This window comes from Lynx rufus, unplaced genomic scaffold (assembly GCF_022079265.1).
Source record: "Lynx rufus isolate CCGP_SWC_20201006 ecotype Redwood Valley unplaced genomic scaffold, mLynRuf1.p SCAF_11, whole genome shotgun sequence".
NCBI classification, from domain to species: Eukaryota; Metazoa; Chordata; class Mammalia; order Carnivora; family Felidae; genus Lynx; species Lynx rufus.
The window spans coordinates 12812041-12833956 of NW_025814825.1; the positions used below are offsets into that span (position 1 = coordinate 12812041).

Consider the following 21916-nt stretch of genomic DNA (forward strand, 5'->3'; position numbering starts at 1 on the left):
TGGGGGCTTTCGGGGAATTTCAGCCCTTTCCTTGGCAATGCCCAAAGTTGGAAGGCTCGTGGCTAGAGTGACAGACAGGACTCTGGCATCATTTCTTTTCTTCTGTTAAGTTTAACAGGGCCTTGGGGACTACAGAAAGCAAGTTATGTGCACAGAGTACTTGAACACCGTTCATCTAAGTACAGAGATCCAGAGGCTCAGGAAGCACTGGATGGCTATCGGATGAACTTGGGCTAAGAGGTCCCTCCGAGGTGATGCTGAGGGTTGCAGAGCTCTCTCCGCCCGTGGGATTGCCGGTCTCCCCTTACCCTTGCACAGACTACATTGATGTAACTCCTTGTTTACTTCCAGCAGAGCTGCGCCTCTCCGGAAAGCTCAGTGACTATGTTGTGACAGTGCCATGCAGCACAGATTTTCGGGGACGCTTCCTCTCCCACGTGCTGTCTGGGCCAGCAGCAGCCTCCTCAGGGAGTGCAATAGTGGATGAGCCACCCGCACCACGGTCACGCTCAGGTCACCTCCGGGTGGCCCGCAGCCCCCTGCGCCGCAAAGGAGCCACCCTGCAGCCTGGCCGGGTGGGGCGCTCCTCCCTCTACTTCAATGTTACTGTTTTCGGGGAGGAACTGCATTTGCGCCTACGGCCCAACCGACGGCTGGTGGTGCCCGGAGCCTCCGTGGAGTGGCAGGAGGATTTTCGGGAGCTGTTCCGACAGCCCTTGCGGCGGGAGTGTGTCTACACCGGGGACGTCACGGGCATGCCAGGGGCAGCTGTCGCCATCAGCAACTGCGACGGATTGGTAAGGGACAAGCCTGGCTACCCGAGCCAGGCTGGCGTGGTTTTCTCCTTGGCTCCCTGTGTTTGGGACTCCTGGGGGCACAATGTGTGGTTTGGGCCAGTCACAGGCCTCACTGCCTCCGGAGAGCTCTGCATGCCCCACTGGCCACCAGGTTCACGCTCTGGCAGGTGCGGAAGATCTGGTTAGGATGATGCCTTGTCCATTCCCCCACCGGACGCGCTGGGACCACGGCTTAAGCTAGCAGGATTCTCTGAGCCCAGACACATGCAGCGGTAAGGAAGGCGGGCTCTGCTGGGGCTGAATCCTGGCTGGGCCACCCAGTAGCCCTGAGGCTTTGGAGATGTTAATTACTCTGCGCTGCCTTCCCTTCTGTGTGAAGCAAGGATTTATGCGTAACGCACACATTTACTGTGTGCGTCCTATGTGGCCAGCCCCGTTCAGGCTCTGGGGGATGCCACAGACATGGTCCACGCCCTCCTGGGGCTGAGTGGTAGTGACGATAATAGGACCTACCTTACCAGGCAATGTGGTGGGTGGTCAGCACCTGCCTGGCATGGGGTCAAGGCTCTGTTGGTGTTAGTTGCCGTTATTTTTGTTATTGTTATGTCCTCCCTCATCCCCCACTGTCTTTGGTCCTAAAGTTAGCCTGCTCTTTCCCAGTGCTCCCCTCTGTGAGTGCTCCCCTTTTTTAAAAAAAACAGGTTTCTTGGGGTGCGTGGGTGGCTATGTGGTGACAGTGCCACGCAGCACAGATTTTCGGGGACGCCTCCTCTCCCGCGGTTGAGTGTCCGACTTCGGTTCAGGTCATGATCTCACGGCCCGTGAGTTCGGGCCCCGCGTCGGGCTCTGTGCTGACAGCTCGGAGCCTGGAGCCCGCTTCGGAGTCTGTGTCTCCCTCTCTCTCTGCCCCTAACCCACTCGCATTCTGTCTCTGTCTCTCTCAAAAATAAATAAACATTAAAAAAAAATGAAAAAAAAACCAGATTTCTTTTTTAAAGTTCATTTATTTTGAGAGAGAGAGGGAGGGAGAGCACACACGTGTGTGTGTGGATGAGGGGCAGGGAGAGAGGGCAAGAGAGAGAATCCCAAGCAGGCTCTGCACTGTCCGTGTGGAGCCCAACGCGGGGCTCGAATCGACGAACCGTGAGATCATGACCTGAGCCGAAATCGAGTCAGATACTTAACTCGCTGAGCCACTCAGGAGCTCAGTGAGTTCCTTTTCTTAGGACCCGTTCCATCCACCCAAGCTCAGAACGCCTGCTAGTTGGCTCTGTACTACAAACCCCAAAGCCGTGGGTGGCCCTCTCGGAGCCTTGACTCGTGCTGGAGTTCGGCTCCATCCCCGGTGTCCCAGGCGCTTGGGAGCCCGTGTGGCAGTCCCAGGCTTTACTTTGTCACGCTTTGTCAGGTATGAGCTGACGCGTCTCAGGAAAGGACCCCCGTGCTCCTCTGCCCTTCTGCTTTAAGTGAGGGATGCGTCAGATCGGGAGGATGCTAAGGGGGAATCTTTCTTCACTAGCAGGGCTGGGAGCATTTCTCCCCGTGTCCCCGTCCTTGCACGGTGTCTTCCTGCTGATTGTCACACTGCCTTGATGTGGGCCAGGGCTTCTTGTTCTTTTTTTCATCATCACCCCCCTAAGGGGTGACTGATGTTCGCAGTCGCCCAGGGATGCGGTGTCTGTGCAGAGGGCGAGACAGAAAGTGCTGGTGCAGACCGGTGGCTTGACCGAATCGCACCGTGAACTCCCTCTCCGGTCCGCAGCCACAGAGGCTGTTGGCTCTTCAGTGACAGGGCTGCGGCCACCGCCTCTTCCGCTGCCCCCACGAAAGTACGTTGGGGCCTCAAAGCTGTCAGTGGACGATCAACAGCATTACTACCTGTGGTATGACTACCACTGCTTTGGCTTGCCCCCAGGCCACTGCTGCTGCCTTCGGCTGTCTCTGGAGCCAGTCCCTAGCCACAGCCCAGTGCAGAAGCCTCCCCGGGGCAAGGATTTCAGAATTTCCAGCCCATTCCGGAAAACTGCCCCGTGTCCCATGAGAGCAAGGGGCTGTTCACGGTGACCCAGCTGAGCCCCCTTTGGACCCAAAGGCCACAGTGCAACCTTTCTTTCTTTCTTTCTTTCTTTCTTTCTTTCTTTCTTTCTTTTTCTTTCTTTAACTTTTTTAATGTTTATTTATTTCTGAGACAGAGCATGAGCAGGGGAGGGGCAGAGAGAGAGGGAGACACAGGATCCGAAGCAGGCTCCGGGCTCCGAGCTCCGAGCTGTCAGCACAGAGCCCGAAGCGAGGCTCGAACTCGCAAACCGCGAGATCACGACCTGAGCCGAAGTCCGTCGCTCGACGGACGGAGCCACCCAGGCGCCCCTACAGTGTAACATTTCTGATCAGATTTGAGTCTGTATCTGTGTGTGGTCTTTGGATTTTAACCCCATCTTCTTTAGCACCTCAAGTCCCAAAAGGCCTTCTTTCCAAAAAAATACGTACTGACCACTGGCCGTGGGTGAGGCCCTCAGGGAGATGTAAGAAAATGAAAGTGACCCGAGGAATATAGCAGCAACAGCCCCGGCCTGCACGCGGGGACGTGCACTCATTATCTTTACCCGCTGTATAGACGGGGAGACTGAGCCGTGGGGGGGAGATCTGAGGATAGGCAGAGAGCTTGTTTGCCCAGCGCCGTATGGTTTGTAAAGCCCGCCGGTCGTACGCGGTGTGTATGCAGATGTTGTTATTACCCTGCTTCGCAGAGAGCCCTGTCCCTGCCCTCAAGGAACTTGGGTGCCAAGCAGGAGAAACACCTCTGGTAGTTTCTGCGTTAACTTGTTGGCATTCCAGAGCACGATGGAGATGGTGCTCAGGAGACGGGAGCGATTGTTGTCTTTGGTGCCCCGGGAACGTCACGTTTGAACTGGGCCTTGAAGGGTGGGTAGAAGTTTGCTGAGGCCAGAGGGCGAGGAGGGCATTCTGGGCAGAAGCTCTTCCTTCTGCAAGCCAGTGAGGGTACATCCCCATGCTGGATGGAACCGGGGAGGGGATCCCAGAAGGCGCACTGGGAAGGTAGGCCTTGGCCTGACCTTGAGGGGAGGGCAGGGTAGGAGAGGGGTCCTCGAGTAGGGATGGGACAGCCTGTTAACTGCAAAGAGTCTGAGCTGGGAGTTGGAGACGTGGCTGTGTGACCCTGGGCATGCTGCTCTCCTTCTCTGGGCTCCACTTGCCTCTTAGGTACACTTGCCTCTATGAGGGGTAGAGGGGCTCAGAGCCCCTTCCAGCTCTGGCATTGGTGCTTTGGGACGTGGGGCAGGCCAGCTGAAGGAATTTGAAGCCAGGCCTCTCTAAACCTATGGTTGAGGCCTCATCGCCTGGCGGGTTCTAGGACATGCTCTGTGCCAGACCAGGCTTCATTGCAGGTACCAGGAGAAAAGACAGCCAGCCCTGAGTTTGGCCCTCATGGCCAAGCCAACCTTCCAACTGTGAGAAGGGCTTGAACAAAGACACTTTGTGTGGATAGACTGCAGCCATTTGGATCTTAGCTGCGCTGGGGGGAAGCGCCATGTCTAAACTGGTGGCTTGGTCCTCATTGCCAACTGGAACCCCCCTGGGGGTAGGGGGAGGGCAGCAAGTGTCACTGCCATCCCATAGAGCCACTCCCCCATGGACACCTGGGACAGACGCTGGGAGGGTGCTGTGCCCTGCGGTTAATTCATGCCAAAACTGACCTCGTTTCCCACCTGCTCTTCTAGAGGGTCTTGTGTGTCACAGTGGGGGGGAGAGGGTCAGGAAGGACCCAGGAATGAGGAAGCTGGGACCTCTGCCCTGGATGAGTTTGTAGGATTTGTAGGATAATGGGGACCCAGACATACGAGCAGACAAATCACGGTTTTGTGTGAGGCAGCAGCAGAAGGACCCACTTATTTTGGTCAGGGCATCTAGGAAGCCTCCCTGAAGGAGGTGGCATTGGCTCAAACATTATAAACGTGAAAGGAAGTGCTGGGCCTCTGGCCAGCAGAGAGAATGACTGGCCCAGGGCAGGCTTGTGTGGGGGAAGGAAATAAGGGATGTGGGCGGCCCCTTCTACCTGCAAATTGTTTCCCCTGGGGCGGGGGGCGGGGGGGGGGAGCCCCAGGATACCCAACTGGGAATGTGCCCAGGCAGGACCACTCTTCAGAGCCTGTCTCGGGGAGCCCAGCCAGTCAGTGCAGTGGTTCTCCTGACACTCCTGTGACCCCCAGCCTCTGAGGGCCTGTGGGCAGGGAGGACCCGGGTCACCTCAGGACCCCGGGCTGGGGGTCAAGTGCAGAGCAGGTCCCCTGTTAGCGATTATGGCTCTGAATTCCTGGGAGGAACACAGAGGCCTGGGGCAGGGGCCAGTTCTTTGTGGGTCAGGAGGGATTGGGGGTGCAGGAATGGGGTCAGCGGAGTGGGGCCCCACGAACCATCTAGATCCCAGACTGCCCGAAAGGCTCCTTCCCCCACTGCCTTCTCTGCCTCCCTGTGTCCTGGGCCTCGCTGCCCCTGCACTGGGGGTGGCGGGGACTTGTCTGTGCTGTGCGTCCCCCCTTTGCCTTCAGTGACTCTGTGAGTCACGGGCCTGGTGTGGAAGCAAGGCACATGTAAGCTCTGTCACCATCTGGTTCCGTTTTTCACCCTCTGCAGATCATGCATATTTAAGGGGTTACAGAGTAGACCCCTGGCAGGCTGTGTGAGGAGGGGCAGAGGGGCTGGGTCCCAGCCTTGCTTCTTACCCCTGCCTAATGTACAAATCACAGCAGCTCTCTGAGGCTCTGTCCTTTGCCTTTAGAATGGGTTTACAGTGGGGTAGGGAGCAGATGGGGAGGGGGTGTCTTTACGGGGTGATGAAATTCTAAAATTGATTGTGGGGCAGTTGCACGGCCCTGTGCATATACTAAATACCATTAAATTCTACGCTTTAAATGGGTGAGTTGTATGGCATATGAATTATATTTCAGTAAAGCTGTTACAAAATGTGCCCGGCCAGTAGAAAGGCCTAGACAGGTGCTGTTAGTAATTGTGAGGAGACAGTCTAGGGCGACAGAAAGTGCGGGGTCTCTTCGCTCTGGTCCAGACTGGCCGCGTGACCCTGAATGTGTTTCTAAATCGCTCTGTGTATAGATTCCTCACCTTCAAAAGGAGAGAAGGGCAACCATTCGTAGGCTTGTACAGAGAATTAAATAAGATGATATAAAAAAGCAAAGCATCTGGTATATGGTGGGGTCTTAATAAAGGAAATTATTTCAGTGGCTCTTGATACTAATATTTATTACTTCCCATAGCATTTACTACAGTAATTACAGTTATTATTAATAGTGGAAAACACTGTAAATATTATCAGATGCCCTTGCGTTGCAGCAGGATGTAGATTAGCAGCGTTCTCTGGCGTGGGTCTGAGGCCACCTCTGGTCCCCGGGCTGGCCAAGCCCTGCCTTCCCTCTGCTTCGGCAATCTTAGCACGATGAGCCGATCAGCACTGGCTCCACGCGTGGAAGTGTAAGTATCACGACTGAGCTGAGATAATGCAGCTGCCTTAATCCGTGGGCCCTTGTCCAGAGCCCGGCCCTTCACCAGGTCCTGGGGGTGCAGGGATGAGACTCAGCCCTGTCTCCCTGAATTCTAGAAGCCCACAGTTTGAATTTTTTTAATGTTTATTTATTTTTGAGAGAGAGAGAGAGAGAGAGAGAGAGAGAGAGAGAGAGAGAGACAGGGAGCGAGTGGGGGAGGAGCATAGAGAGAGGGAGACATAGAATCCAAAGCAGGCTCCAGGCTCTGAGCTGTCGGCACAGAGCCTGACGCGGGGCTCGAACTCACAGACCGTGAGATCATGACCTGAGCCGAAGTGGACCCTTAACCGACTGAGCCCGCCCCACCCCCCCCAGGGGGCTTGAAGCCCACAGTTTAAAGAAAAGGCTGACGTGCCCAGTGGACAATGCGAAACCAGACAGACCACACCAAACTTCAGTGTTTTATGGGAAAACAGGGAAGCATAATGCACTTGGTGGGTGGCCTGGAGGGGACTATTGAGAAGGAGAGGTGCTCCGAGAAGGCTTCCGAGGGGAGAGGCCATTTGGGCCGCATATTAAAGCCTCAGTAGGAGTAGGAACTGTAGGCATTCTGCAGGGAAGGAAATCCTGTGTCTTCGCAGGATTCGGGAAATGGCTAATCATCCCAGCTCTCCATAGGAAATGTAGTTTGGAAAATCTGTGCCTCACCGTGGAGCTTAGACTTGCCCCTGTGGCCATAGGGAGCCATGGGGGGTCTGGAAGCAGGAGTTACGTTAGTATTGGTGGAAGATGCTGATCTTTCCAGATGCACGCTGGTACGGTGCTGCCATTGCACATTTGCCTGTGGCTCATTGGTGTCCCTGTCAGCACCTGTTCTTGCCCTGGGGGCCACTCCTTGCTGGCTGGGGAGCCAGAGGGCTGAGCCAGTACCTCCTTGGGAAGCCCCTGGCTCTGTCCTGCTGTCCACCCCTGTCCTGGGGATGTGGAGTGTGACGCCTGGAGTTTCAAGAGGTGCCCTCATCCAGCCACCCAGCTGGCCTGTCTCTGTACATCTTGGCCTGCGGGCTGCCTGCCCTCACTCGGCTGTGCTGTCAACCCTGGGAGGGACAGAGGTTGGTCTGGTCTCCCCTCGTTGCTCCTCCCGCCTCCCTGGCCTAGATAGTGGTTCCTGCTCTGCGGACCCCCACCCTCTCCCCAGCCATGCTGATGTGTTCTCACCTGACTTTGCAGCCCCCCCCCCCCGCCTTTGCTCAGGCTGGTTGCCCCTCCTCTGGTGCCTTCCCCTTCCCTCCACTCGCTTGTACGTCCCTCACGTTAGCCACCTGGTTCCCAGAATCCGGAGGCTGGCTTACACCTTCTGTTTATCTCGGTGCCAAGCATGGGGTGGGGCTCACGTTGCACAGGAGGTGGTGACTTCAGTGCCTCCAGGAGCAGGGAGTGACACAGAGAAAGGGCCCCGTATGGTAGGGGAGGGGGGACTGTGGCAAACAGGGGGTGTGGGGGTATGCCCTGTTTAAAGGAAGTACCCATCTGGCTTTGTGAGATCTTTAAGTATTTGAAGGAGAAATTTGAAATAGTGACCTAAAAAAGTGTTTGTTTAGTTTGCTTATTTATTTTGAGAGAGAGAGAGGGAGCTCACGGGAGGGGCAGAGACAGAGAGGGAGAGGGAGAGAGAATCCCAAGCCCTGACAGCACAGAGCTGGGTGTGGGGCTTGAGCTCATGAACCGGGAGATCATGGACTTGAGCCGAAATCAAGAGTCGGATGCTTAACTGACTGAGCCACCCAGGTGCCCCAGAAATAGCGGTTTTGAAGCAAAGGGTCCTATTAAGACAGCGTGTGTCACAGCAGGACAATTAGCTAGAGGCCTCTGATCGCCAGTGGGGCGGTTCGTGAGGGGACGAGAGAGTGACCCCTGCAACCGCATCTCCCGGGTTCAAGTCCCAGCTCTGGCTTTCACACATGCTGTGTGGCCTTGGACAGTTACTGGGCCTCTCTGTGCCTCCGTTTCCTCACCTGTGAGGTGGGCATCGTAAAGGAGGTCACTTCCTAGAGCTGTCCTGTGTACTCAGTACGCGATATGCTGCAGCTGTTGCTATGGGACGGTGTGAACTTGTCGGCTGAATCTGCTGGGTCTGGGGAGGTGGGTGGTGGGAAAGAAGAAGAAGGTCAAGAGCAACCTATTGCTCTGCTTGACACCCCCAGAGAGGTCCCCGGGCTCTCAGCTGGGCAGGCAGAGCCCGTCCCCGTCCTGACCTCACCAGGCCTGTAAGTTTTCCTCAGGCTGCAACTTGCTCCTGGCCCCAGTTTGTGTCCTCACCCGGACCCGTCCCATCGGGTTCCCAAAGGGCGGGGTCCGAGCTTAGTCACCCGTGTGTCCTCGGGACCCCGCACAGGGCCTGCCCCGGGGCAGACTCTCGGTGGCTGCGGGGTGAGCTGACCCTGTGAGGGAGTGCGGCCAGCCTGCTGAGGTGGCACAGAGCTGACGTTAGCGCCCTCTCAGCCCACTGGAGGAGGAGGAGCAGAGCGTGTCTGTCGTTCCCGCCGTGGCTGACTGTCCCCCTGCCCTCTGCAGCCCCTTCACCTTTTCTGGAGGGAAAGGGAACTCCTCACGTCCCACATCGCCAGGGTGAGTGCGGCTCTTCCGGTGGGACGTGGCCTGCGGCCCTTCTTACGCCTTGTGGTGCGTGCAGCCTCTGGGGCCCCTCCCGGTTGCGGGGCATGAGGGCCTGGGGACCGCAGAGGCGGAGGCAGGGGTCGGCATGGGGTGCCTCGGCCCCGGCCAAATCCCGGGAGGCGGGCGGCTCAGGTTTTGCTGGGGAGACAGGCCGTGCGGGGAAACTGAGGGGCCGGCCCAGTCACCCGCAGCTGTGTGCAGCCGGACGGCGGGCTGGGCTGGACGGTCCGAGCTGGCCCGGTTCCCACATCCGGCGTCGGTGCTGGCCGGCGGGCCCCAGCTCCCTCCGTCCGGCGGGCAGCACTGGTTTTGGCACTGCGGTGTCCGGAGAGCACGGCCGGAAGCTGCGGGACCTCTTCAGGCCTGGTCTGGGCAGTTGCGTGACTGCTTCTGTGCATTCCGTGGGTCAAAGAGAGCCACAAGGCCAGGCTAGGTTTTCCAGGAGCGGGGAAATGGGTGCCACCTCTGGAGGCCGGTGGCGGCAGAGTCTCACCGCAGAGAGGCGTGCGGACGGGGACAGGAGGACTGCAGCCCCCTTTGCCATCGCTCGTCCACGGTGACTCTGGGAAAGTCGCTTGACCTCTCTGAGCCTCAGTTTCCACATCTGTGAAGTGGGTGTCCTACCTCGTTTTATTCACTGGAAATCAAACATATAAAGTTCTGCCATAGTGCCTAGAACAATATCATGGTAGCGTTTACTCACTCTTGCTGATCTCTTGGAATAAATACAGAAACTGAGGCAGGATCCACGGTAGGTTTGTTTCCAGACCGCTGGTCACCCGTTCCGGTGCTCTCCTTGCTTCCCAGAAGCCCCTGTCCCACCGGGGCCTCTGTCTGAGCGGACTTACGGGGTCTGGGGCCTGGGTAGTTTTCCAGTCCTCAAGGTGGTCTGGTCTTGCAGAGTTTCACCTCCCCGGTCTCCCCATGGCTGTGCCTTGCTGTCTGCCCTGGATTAATAACTTATTTATGATATGGAATAAAAGCCAGACATCACCTCACTGCTGCTCCTCTCAAGCAGGGCCAGTGGGGGCTGGTCTGGGGGCTGGTCTGGGGGCTGGTTTTATTTTTCTTCCCTGGCGTCCTCAGGCGGGCTAGAGGGAGGGAGGCCTCCGGGCCCGTGGGTGTCTTCGGGACTGCGCTGGCCTTTCATCTGTCAGCCGTGCTCAGTGGGGCGGGGGCCCAGGGGTGGGCTTTCGGAGGGGGCCCAGGGGATTTGTGCATGACTCTGGGAGAGTCGCTTGATCTCTCTGAGCCCCAGTTTCCACACCTGGACCCTGCGGTGGGACGTTCCCAAGCCATCTGCGGGGCCTGGCATTCTGTGTTCAGCATGTAGGCCTTGCCTGCCTCCGGAGCCTGAGAAACAACAATGACCATGACGAGCCCAATAACAGTAATCTTTGCAGGCTGCCTGGGCTCTGGCAGCTCCGTGTTTCCTGTTAGCACAAATAATCCTTGTTGTGAAAACCTCCAGGGGTGAGTTCAGCTCAACGTCATTTCCATAGGCCACCCTGACTTTGGCCTGAGTGTGGACAGCTGTGGCTGGAGGAGGCTTCGGGGGCCTCTTGGCCCCCTCTTAATTCTCCAGACAAGGAAGCTGAAGCCCACGGAAGGGACGAGACTCACCCAGGGTCAAAGGGCGACTGTCAGGGCCCCTGACTCCCAGTCCAGTGCTCCCCCACCATCCCACTCGGCCTCTTCTGAGTCAGTGGGAAAGGACTGAGTAAATGTCGACAGTGACTCAGGGTTGTAAGCCCTGTGCTGGCCAGTGATGCAGTAGCTGTGGCAACAGCTTTAGAGCCCAAAAGGGTGTTCCTACACCGTTGGTCTGGTGCTTGTCCTCTGGGGCCCGGGCTGGCAGTCCTCGGGCCCGGGTCCCACTGGGAGAGTAGGATGCTCAGCTTCTGCGTGTCCTTGGGGCCCCGAAAACTGGGAAGCCAACTAAGAAAAAACAAGCGTCAGCCTCCTGGTTAACAGGATTTGAAGGTCAAACAGAGCCTTCTGGTGTTTCTAGGCCCTAAATCACCATTGCCACTGTTTTCTCCATTTTCAAAATATTGGAGGGCAGTGGGCTGCTGTTAGGCACACGTTACTTGTCAGAGAATATGAAACACCCTGCAGTCTCCTTTTCTTCTGTTCTCGGTAACACGGGCTGAGGGGCCTGAAGCACGGTCCCCTTTTAGAGAACTGTTCAAAGGTGGGAGCATTTGTCAGGACACGGTTGGTCTGGATGTAAACCCTGTTCCCCAAGGGTCGCCTGAAGCCCTTTGTCAGCCTTTGCTTTTAAGCCAACCAGATATTTCTACCTTTGATCTGTCTAGAAAATGCCCATACCCCCAATCACCTCCACCCCACAGCAGAGGTTCATTTCCGCCCCTTGGCGCTGGCAGGAGCCCACACTCTGAATTAGCTCCTCGAGCCCAAAGAGGCCTTGTGTTCTGTGGCCCGACAGGCTGCTGGCCTGGGAGCGCTGACTGCTTGATGCTTTGTTACCTCATAATTCACAGTCCGTAGATGGGGAGACTCTAGGTAAAACATACTGTCCCCTAAGCCATGGCCACATTTTATGGGAGAACAGACCTCTCATTAAGGGCGATATGCCCAAGGGAGTTTGTTAAGGAGGCTTGGCCCCAAGGATGCTTCTTTTAAGGGGGTTTGTGGCTCAGTACTTGTCCTCCTGAAGCTCACATGTCAAAGAATAGACAAGAAAATCCCCTGGATGGGGACAGAGCGCTGCCAGGAGCCACTGAGGCCACAGGGGAGGGAGCGGCGATGGGGTGACGTTTGAGCTGGGCGGGAGGGGCATTCCTGGCAGAGCTCACAGCAGGGACAGAGGTGTGGAGGCCCACGTGAACACGCGTGGTTCCAGGTACGGAGCAGGGCCCGTGTAACAGGGCTTGACAGGAAATACAAGTGTTGGGGTGGTCCAGACACTACCTCTCTCGGGGGTGATGGTTGTGGCCTCCCTCACGGATCTCCCTGCCTCCACCCACGCCCCTGCCCATGACAGCAGCCAGAGCTGTCTTGTTAAGTCCAAGCGCTCCCGTGACACTCACCCGGGGAAAGCCAAGCAGGCCTGGGCTGTGGTCCCTCCTCCCTGTCCGCCCGTGACCTCCTCCACCCCTCTCGGGCTGTGCTCCCCTGACTGCCCTCCTTTGGAGCATTCCTCCCCAGAGACTGCCATCTCCCTCAGACTTTTTCTCAGATGTCACCTTCTGAGTAACCTCTTCCCTGACTCCACTACTTAAAAGTTCCAGATCCCATTTCTGTGCTCCGTGTAAATGTTCTCCCCCACCGCTGTTTCCACTTGGTATGCCCTGGTTTTACTTAATGATTGCCTGTCTCCCCCCTCGATAGAACGTTAGCCCCAGGTGAGGAGGAATTTGGGGCTGTGTCCCCAGTGCCCAGAACAGGGCTGGCTCAGTCATTATCTCTGAATGAATGAATGAATGAATGAATGAGTGAATAGATGAATGGCACCGCAGACAGAGGTTTAGGAGAAACTGCAGAGACGTATGTGAATGTGTCAAGTGAGTCGGGAACCTGGTGAGCGGCCCTAGCGGCTGGGATGTGGGCGTTTGCGTTGCTAGTAACCGACAGGGCTTAGCAGAGACAAGGTTTGGTGACGTGTCTGAGTTGTAAGAAATCTGGAAGACAGGGCCATGGTGCCCAGCCTAGGTCAGGAGTAAGGACAGCCACGAGCCCCGGCAAATACGGGTTCGTCGCCACCGTGCAGAGGAGGGCCGGGATGCCTGGAGGGCCTGAGTGGTCGGGAGCCTCTCGGGGGGGTTGGGGCTGGGCCTTGCACAGGAATCTGAGCGACGAACGAAGCCCACTCCCCCTTCCGTCCTCCCATCCTCCTCCACCTTGCCTGGGAAACCGTCCCTGCTGCCACCGCAGCCTCCGTGTATCGCTGGCTGCAGTCCTGCTGTGTGTCAGACTCCGTGGTGAACATTTCACATGCGTGATCTCGTGTGGGGAGAACATGGCCTAAAACCCAGTCAGCGCCCCTCTGGGCCGGGGCGACGTCGGATGGCTCAGAGGGGAGGTTGCGCCGGGACAAGTGACCCGGTGGGGGCTGGCCCCCAGCTGTGGGAGGGACTGGCCACGCTCCTTCCTGGAGCTGCCCCACTGTCCGCGGCTCTGCCTCTGAGCTGGAGGTTGGAGACTGCGGGGCCTCGGTGCAGGGAGCCGCCCCTCCGCCCGGGGGCCTGGCGTCCACACTGCGCCCTGGCATGCGAAAGCCGCTTCCTGCCTCCTTGTCCTGAAGCCGCTGCCACTGCGGGGACTCAGGGCCAAGCGGGCAAGGTCGAGCTCCCAGCCCGAGCTTGGTGGGCCACAGTGGTGATAGGAGGGGGTGCCTCAGAGCCACGTGGCTCCCGGGCGCAGGGAATGGAAAGGACGGGTGGCTGCTAGCCTGGCAAGGTCTGCCCTTAACTCTGGCTGGGCTCCAGGGCGGGGGTTTGCTGCAGATGGGGAGTCTCTGAGCACCTGCAGGTGTGTGTCCCTGCCCTGCCCCCGGGCCAGGATCTCTGCTGCTGGGGAGGGGGGGGGTTGTCATAAAAGTGAACACCCTTCATTTAAAGAATATTTACCAAGCTTTTGAAGACCCGAGGAACTGCTCCCCACAGTGCCAGAGGACAATCAGCACTTTCATTGTGGTCATTGAGGCACTGCTACTAATTGTTTTCACTGTCTGTGCTGTGGACTCCCCAGCTTGGGTGGCCGCGACATCATTGGCTTGCCACTGGCCACCCAGCAGATCACAGCCCCCTCCCCAGCCCCCCCCAACTCAGGGCAATTTTGGGGAGTTATTCTTCATTCGAAGTGGAGCCGCCCCTCGAGGGAAGGAGGTGGTTGGGTCCTAAGGCAGCACCTGTACACGAGGTGGGGACTGGCCTCGGTCAGGCTCAGCCCCGGGAAGTGCTCACAACACGCCCTTCCCGGCCCTGCCTGGTCCAGGGCACTTTCTCGTCCTCTCGTTCCCTCTCTGTCTTGCCCGTTTCCTGCATTATGACCGGCTGATTCTCGTCGAACAGCCCCAGCTGATGCCACTCTTTTTGTGAGACATGGACGAACCCTTAAACATTCCATTGTTGGGAAGCTTCCGGAGTTTGGATGAGTGGTACCCAGGCCTGGCTGCACAGTAGAATCACTTGGGCAGCTCGGAGAGAATCCTGATGCCTGGGCCACATCCCCTGAGATTTGATCCGTTGGCCTGGGGTGTGGTCTCGGTGCCAGTAATTCTGCAAATCCCTCTGATGATTCTAACGGGCATCTAGCGGTGACACCCACTGCTGTGGCCTCCTGGAAAAATCTATTGTGTGTCTGATGGAAAAGCTGGGGTCAGGTCGGGGATGCCAGGAGAGCCGGGCCAGAGAAGGAAGGAGGGGAAGGAAGGGGCTGGCCGCCCTGCCATGGGCAGGACCTCGGTGGTGGGAGGGAGGCATTTGTGCTTTGTGACCTCAATCCATCCTGCCGGTGACCCTTTGGTTTCAGATGTGGAAACTGAGGCTTGGGGAGGGCCTGGCTCCCAGGAGCAGCCTCTACACCACTTGCAGGGAATTTGGATGACAGAAAAGGGGGGGCTTCATTGGGCTTGTCTCCTTTTTTAAAACTTTGTTTGAAAATAATTCTTTTTTGGGGCGCCTGGGTGGCGCAGTCGGTTAAGCGTCCGACTTCAGCCAGGTCACGATCTCGCGGTCCGTGAGTTCGAGCCCCGCGTCGGGCTCTGGGCTGATGGCTCGGAGCCTGGAGCCTGTTTCCGATTCTGTGTCTCCCTCTCTCTCTGCCCCTCCCCGTTCATGCTCTGTCTCTCTCTGTCCCAAAAATAAATAAACGTTGAAAAAAAAAAAAATTAAAACATTACCTTCTTAAAAAAAAAAAAAAAAAGAAAATAATTCTTTTTTTTCTTAAATTTTTAATTTATATTTGAGAAAGAGACAGAGAGACAGAGCGTGAGTGGGGAAGAGGCAGAGAGAGAGATGGAGACAGAATCCAAAGCAGGCTCCAGGCTCCGAGCCGTCAGCACAGAGCCCCCACACGGGGCTCGAACCCACAAACCACGAGATCATGACCTGAGCCGAAGTCGGACGCTCAACCGGCTGAGCCACCCAGGTGCCCGTTTGAAAATAATTCTTATGGAACCATTACTTGCTCGTTGTACTAGGCAGACATTCTGTGCAGAATGGACTTTCCTTTTCAGATGGGGAATCCTAGAAAAGTTAGAAGACACCTACAGAGTTTAAAGAGAAGGAAATTGCAACAATTTTGCCACCCAGAGACCGCTCCCTAGCAGCTGGGTGCGTTTCCACTAACCTTTGACAGGCCCTTTGTCGCCTTTAAAACTCCCCTAAACCAGGAAGGCCTCTCCTAGCTAAGGACTTTTCCCCTTGGGTGCTCAACCCATGGTATTTTTTTCCCTCGGGCAGTTCCCTCTGTTTACGGCACCGATCTGAGCGGGTGAAAGCCAGGTCGTGGTGGCACCAGGAGTTAGAGGCTAACCATCCTGTGGTTCCAGAATGCTGCTCCCAGCACTGAACTCATGAGCCAGTGGGACTCCCAGGCACACGGGGAGTTGATCGTGATAATTCTGGCAGCAAGCGGGAACATTCGCATAGTCCTTGCCGCGAGCCTGGACCGTGCTAGGTGCTCTGTGTGTATTTCTCAGAGCAACCCACAGGATCGGTGCCGGTATAATCCTGAGGCACAGGGATGTCAGGTAACTTGTCCCAGATGACACGGTTTGGGAGGGCAGCGCCAGGGATCCTGGCTGTCAGGTCCCTGCATTTACCCGCCTCACCGACCACATTGCTTCTTCCCCGAAAGGATTCTTGCTGCAGGGGAACTAGGCCCAGCAAGCCTTTCACCCAGCACCTCCCAGGGTGTGGGGCCTGCAGAGGCCATGGCCCTGGGAAAGGGGGGCCCAGCGGTCGCCCCGGATAACAGCCTCCAGCTGGTGGAGGATGTCCGCTTCCTGGTGTTTCTTCCGAGACTTTGGCCCGTTCAGGGAATTCTGAGGCTGCCCACGTGGGGCACGCAGGGCCGGGCACACAAGTTGACGACAAGCCTGACGGTTGTCCGCTCCGTCCTTCAGGGGCTCCTTCCTCCTGCCTATCCCCAAGGCTGCAGCTCGGGGAGAATCGGCTTTCAGACTTGCCCTGGCTGGGGCCCCGGCCTTGGCCGTGCAGCCTGCGGCAGAGCTCCTGCGGCAGAGCTCCTGCGGCTCGGGGCTTCCACATCAGGTTTGGATTACTCGGAATCTCGGCGTCCATGGGCTTTTATCCCAGCCGTGCTGACTCACGCTTCCGTGGTCACGGGCAGCCTGTGCAGCTCGTGCGCGCGTTGTCGTCTGAGTGCCTGTGTGTCGTCTCCACGCAGACGTGTCTGCTGTCTGCCCGCGCGTGTGCGGGTGTCAGCCCCAGGGGCACGCGTCGTCCCTTCGCGGGGCCCCGTGGGGCCCGTGTGTCCCCGTTTGCACCCTTGTGTCATTTCTCCTCTCCCTGAATGTGTCGTGTTTTTTAAACAGCTTTATTGAGATACAGTTTATGTACCATGCGGTTCACCTAATTTATTACAATTTTTGTTAATTTGACAGAGAGAGAGAGAGAGAGAGAGAGAGAGAGGGAGGGAGCATGAGCTGGGGAGGGGGCAGAGAGAGAGAGAGAATCATAAGCGGGCTCTGTGCCAAGTGTGGACACACACCGAGCTCGGCACACGGCCTGACGTGGGGCTTGATCCCATGACTCTGGGATCGTGACCTGCTGAAATCAAGAGTCAGGATGCTCAACCGACTGAGCCACCTGGTGCCCCTCACCTAATTTAAAGTGTACAACTTAAGGGCGCCTGGGTGGCTCAGTTGGTTAAGCATCCAACTTCGGCTCAGGTCATGATCTTGAGGTTCGTGAGTCGGAGCCCCACGTCGGGCTCTGTGCTGACAGCTCGGAGCCTAGAGCCTGCTTCAGATTCTGTGTCTCCCTCTCTCTCTGCCCCTCTCCTGCTCACGCTCTGTCTCTCTCTCTCTGAAATAAACATTTAAAAAAATTTTTTTTTAAAAAAATGTATAGTTCAGTGAATGTTCATGATATGGATAGAGTTGGGTAATTATCATTCAATTTGAGTTCTCAAATTTTCACCATCTCAAAAAGAAGCCCCGTGTCCTTTTTTGTTATCACCACCCCCCATCCATTACCCCAGCCCTTGGCAACCACTAATCTTTCTGTCCCTATGGATTTCCCTATTCTGGACATTTTGTTTGGATGGAATTGTAGAATATGTGGCCTTTGGTGCCTGGCTTCTTTCACTCGGCATTATGTTTTCAAGATTCGTCCGTGTTCCAGCATGGACTAGTACTTCCTCTTTTTTTGTTTGTGGATGCATTCATCTGTTGATGGGCATTTGGACCAGTCCTCCTTTCTGGCTACCGTGAGCAGGGCCGCAGTGAACATTCACGGACGAGTTTTTGTGTGGACATACGTTGTCCTTTCTCTTGGGTGTATGCCAAGGAGTGGAATTGCGGGGTCATATGGTAACTGTGTAGTGTTTTGTGGAATCGTAGACTGTTTCCAAAGTGGCTGCATCACTTCACAGGCCCAGTCGGCCCAGTCGTGCACAGTGCGGAGGGAAGCAGGGACTCTGGCACTGGCTGGCCGGGGCCCGGGAGGGAGTTTCACAGAGGGGAAGGTCCCTGAGCGCATCTGTGTGCCAACCAGAACGGCGCAGGAGAGGGTGGGCACGGTGATACTGGGAAGAGGGGCACCCACTGCGGGAGCTGCGTTCTGCAGAGGTAAGAGGGAGGCGAGCAGGAGGTGAGGAAGGGCACAGGGTGCCCGCAGGGTGGGAGTTCATAGGGTGGTGGCAGGGTAGGAGAGAGCCCGCCCGACGGTGCCTGTTTTCTCCTTGAGAACAGGAGACCAGGAGGTGGGAAGTGTTCGAAGTCTAAGCCATCAGTGTAGCGGGGAGCCACAGCAGAATCCCCAGCCGGCATCATGCTCACGGGAGAGCTGTGGCCGTTGATCTCAAGTGAGACCAGCGGGCACCACGTGCGTCAGTGTGCAGACAGGGAGAGGGTGGCTGGTTGGGTTGAACCAGGGCAGAGGCTCTTCTGAGACGGTGAGAAGGAGGGAAAGGCAGGGAGAGAGCTGTGGGCGTTCACAGAATTATTACCGTGTCCAGGGTGGTAAGAAGGGAAGTGAGGGCTTGGTCGGGGGTATCGGCCGTGATGAGGCAGTGGGGCCATGCACTGGAGGTCGTGATGAGCTCGGTGAGAGGGGACCCAGCGGATCGTCGGGCTGTCATCTTGAAAGAAGTCCTCCTGGGGGTGGTGGGAGGGAGGCAGACACCTGCAGTTGGGGTTTCTGAGCTCTAGCTGGTGCCGTGGTCTGGGGAGGGAGCGTGGCCGGGCACAGAAGCAGGTTGCTGGGTGGGGGGTGAGCCTGAGGGAAGCCATTCCGGACTCTCTTGCTGCTCCGAGTTGTGTGTATCACCCCAGCCTCCACTTGCTGGGCCTTCTTTCATTTCCTACAGTGGAACAGTTTCAAGCTGTATTTGCTGGAAGCCTAGGACCTGAGACAGCACAGCTGGCAGTAAAAAAACCTTGGTAATGGAATTTCCAGAACGAGTTTGGGCCCGAGAACGTGCTCTCCTTGGGAGGTGGTGGGCTGGTTGGTTGGAGGCCTGCTCTGTTTCTTGCTCCTGTGGGAAGGCCCCACATAGGCTGACCTTGGAAGGAGAAGAAAGAGGGGACCTGGCATACCTCTCACCCGGCTTCGTCGGGGCTCTCATCTTGAAATAAGCCCTCCTGGGCATTCTGCGAAGGTTGGCAAATCTGAGGGCACAGCCAGGAGGCTCTGGATGACTAGGAAAGGCTCTTCCTTGTGAGGAAAGGCTCCCCTTTCCTAGAGGGAGGGCCTGCAGCTGGCCTCCTGGAGTTCCCCCACTTACCCGTGCCTGGACCTCAGGCTGGGTCCTTGCTCCTGACCTGACGTCGACGGGAGAGCTTCTCAATATAAGCCCGGAGCTCGGCACCTCCAAGGACACATATTTCAGTCCTTGGGGGTCTCTTCCCGTGGCCCCCAAGATGTATTGGTTTACTGTACCGTCACCTCCCAGTTTACGTGCAAGTACATGCGATTTTAGAATAAACACGTTTATATTTACACACGTACATACACATACTCATTCTAAAATAACGCGGCTTCCGTTATCTGCTGAAATATTTGGGACTTCATCCCGATGATAGACGGTTACCAATGAGCAACTGAACTTGCTCAATTATGACCCAAGGCAGGATACAAGGATACGCCAACACCTACCTCCCCCATCACCACGTGACCCGTCTCCTTCAGGAGCCCTGGACTTCCCCTCTGGACCTGGGGCTTCCCCTGAAAGGAAGCAGGCCTAAAAAATCTGGGATAGCACGGCCTGGAGGCCTCTGGATGAAGATACGGCAGAAGGCATTACCTTTGCCCCTAAAATGACGTCACCAGCCATCCTGGAAACGTCCAACAGGTCCCCCTCCGCCACTCACCTCCCAGGAGAGGCCCCTCAGTAGCAGCTGTACTAAAGGAGTCCAGAGCCTGGCTGATGGCGGCCAGGCCTGTGCACTGGAGAGTTTCCATTTGGAGAGAATCGCCTGAGGGCCTGCATAGAATGTGGCTCAGTTGGACTTAATCAGCTGCTTTGGCTGTTTGTGTTGCATGAAGAACCTTTCTGATATATATTTCTGCCAACTTACTGTTTTGAAGAGAAGGAGGTATGGGTGAAAACGGCAATGTATTTTTGTCTTCCAGCAACATATGTTTTCCTCTTCTCTTGATTTCTTCTACAGAAATTTGATTTGATTGTAGTTCTTTAAAATTAGCCACCACTTTTCAGAAATACAAACATCTCATAAATTGAGAGACAGGAGTAATTTGGCAAGGGGGCAGAGAGCCAGAAAGTTCCCGTTGCCAATTTGTCTGCCCCAAGCGGTGCCTGGTTTCCCGGCCAAGGCAGAGCTGAAGACAGCCCGCCAAACCTCTCATGGTGTGGATGGGGAAACCGAGGGCCACGGGGGAGGGACCTGCCCAGCCCACTTCCTGATCTGGTGGCTGAGCCTGCCCGCCCATCGCTCTCCAGGAGGAGGCTCTCAGAGACCCACGGGGCGCCCCATCCTGGGCAAGAACTCTCTGTCAGGGCCAGAAACGATGCACAAAACGGAGCAGGAGCGTTGCTGCAAGTGCTGTCTTTGACCCCTGGGGTTTGGTGGGACCCATAGTCACAGAGGGATTTGAAACGTATTTCCCAGGTTGTTATATCACAGGTCTTTGTCCTTACCAGTTAGCCAGGATGGGCAGGTAGGGATTTGGTAACTCTTGCCTGGGGAGAGGACTGTGGGCATGGGGCTGGACCAGACCCGGGAATCCTGGGGCTTCCACTTCTGACAAGAGCAGGGCTGAGGGTGTGATGGGGATGGCGTGTGGGGTGAGAATCCTTTCAGGCTGGGAGTCGCCTGGGGGGTGGTGGGGTCCGTTCCCTTTAGGGCCGTGTGCGGAAGTTTCTCCTCTGTTCTCACATCCACGTGGGAGGTGGCCTGGCTTCCGGGAAGCCCTCTGCCCAGAGGTAGGATGTGAACATCCTGCTTGCTGTGTAAGCTCAGACTAGATGGGAAGCCCAGGGACGTATAGATGGGAGTATGGGAGGGAAGTTTCCTTGCTGAGTGGCCCCCGGGGGGGCAGAAGTGGGGCCCTGGGATGGCCTAAGGTAACAGAGCCTCCTGGTTAAGAGCCACACAGAGCTGGGCTCTTATTCTAGTTCTGTCACTTACTTGCTGGGTGACTGGGCAAGTTAACCATTCTAAGCCTGTTTCCTCATCCATGAAATGGGTCTAATATTTGCATCTGCCTTACAAGGTTGTTGTAAAGGTGAAATATGTCAATATAAGTGGCCGTTATATAAGATACTGTTGTTAATCCCAGCGAGAATAAGACTTTGCAAAGGGTGGAATGTAGGGAAGTGTGTTTCAGCTCAGTAAACGTCACCACTGTCCCTGCACAGAACAGGTTGTGTCTTGAGGGAGAGAGCTCTCTGTTGCTAGAGGCATCCAAGCAAAAGTTAAGAGCCCCCTGACTAGGGATGTTGTCGAGGGATTGAAGCCTCAGACTGGGTCAGGCCTGGTGATCTTGAAAGGTCTGTGCGGTCCATCATTGTGGGCAGGAGGGGCGAATTGGATGGTAGTGCCTCGCAGCCCAGCCCTGTGCCGTGCAGATCATTCCGGAGCCTGCATCCCTCGTGTGAGGCACTGAGATCTGGGGGCCACACAGGGCAGGGGATGCCAGATTTCGAGGGGCTGCAGTAGCTTTGGCAGGAGAGGATTAGTGGCTGCTGACTCGTGCTCAGGAGATCTTCGAGGAGATGCCCCCAAGAAGTCATCTCGGAACAGGGGGAGGTGGGAAAGCTGGTGGAGTTTAGTTGCATAGAAGCATGGCTGCTCCTGCCCAAGTGGAGAACGTCTGATAGATTTATAAAAATAGTTCCTTCGTTCACCACCTTGTGTTCACAGCTGCCTTCCCGGGGTCTGGAGCAGTGCTGGTATGTAGAAGGCACTCAATAGATACGTGTGGAATGAGTGAAGGAATTCATTAAGGATTGCCTACTATTTTCCAGGCACTGTAGTAGGTGGGCTGGTCTGACTGCTTTATAGAGCTGACCCCAGGGTGTGGGCTGGGGGGGCTGCACACGTGTTTCATTGGCCCCTGTGATTATTGCCTTCATCTAATAACACATTTGTGGGGCTTGGCCAAGGTTGCATTTTTAATGTTTTTATTTCCCAGGCCAACAGCTGATTATTTTTACAGGACTATTTTGACGCAGGCAAAAAAAAAAAAAAAAAAAAAAAAAAAAAATTAGATTAAAAACAGAGCGTTCATTCCTGTGCCCTATCCTGGCTCG

At 56.2% G+C, this 21916-nt stretch overlaps 1 protein-coding gene across 1 annotated transcript in view; it reads left to right on the plus strand.

The window, feature by feature from the left end:
- The first annotated feature begins 254 nt into the window (after window positions 1–254).
- Window positions 255–21916, plus strand: part of ADAMTS14 (ADAM metallopeptidase with thrombospondin type 1 motif 14) — a 79155-nt gene continuing 57493 nt past the window's right edge. Inside the window, exon 1 of the mRNA XM_047073700.1 lies at window positions 255–797. Within this exon, the coding sequence (XP_046929656.1) occupies window positions 255–797 (543 nt within the window). The remainder of the gene's footprint in view (window positions 798–21916) is intronic.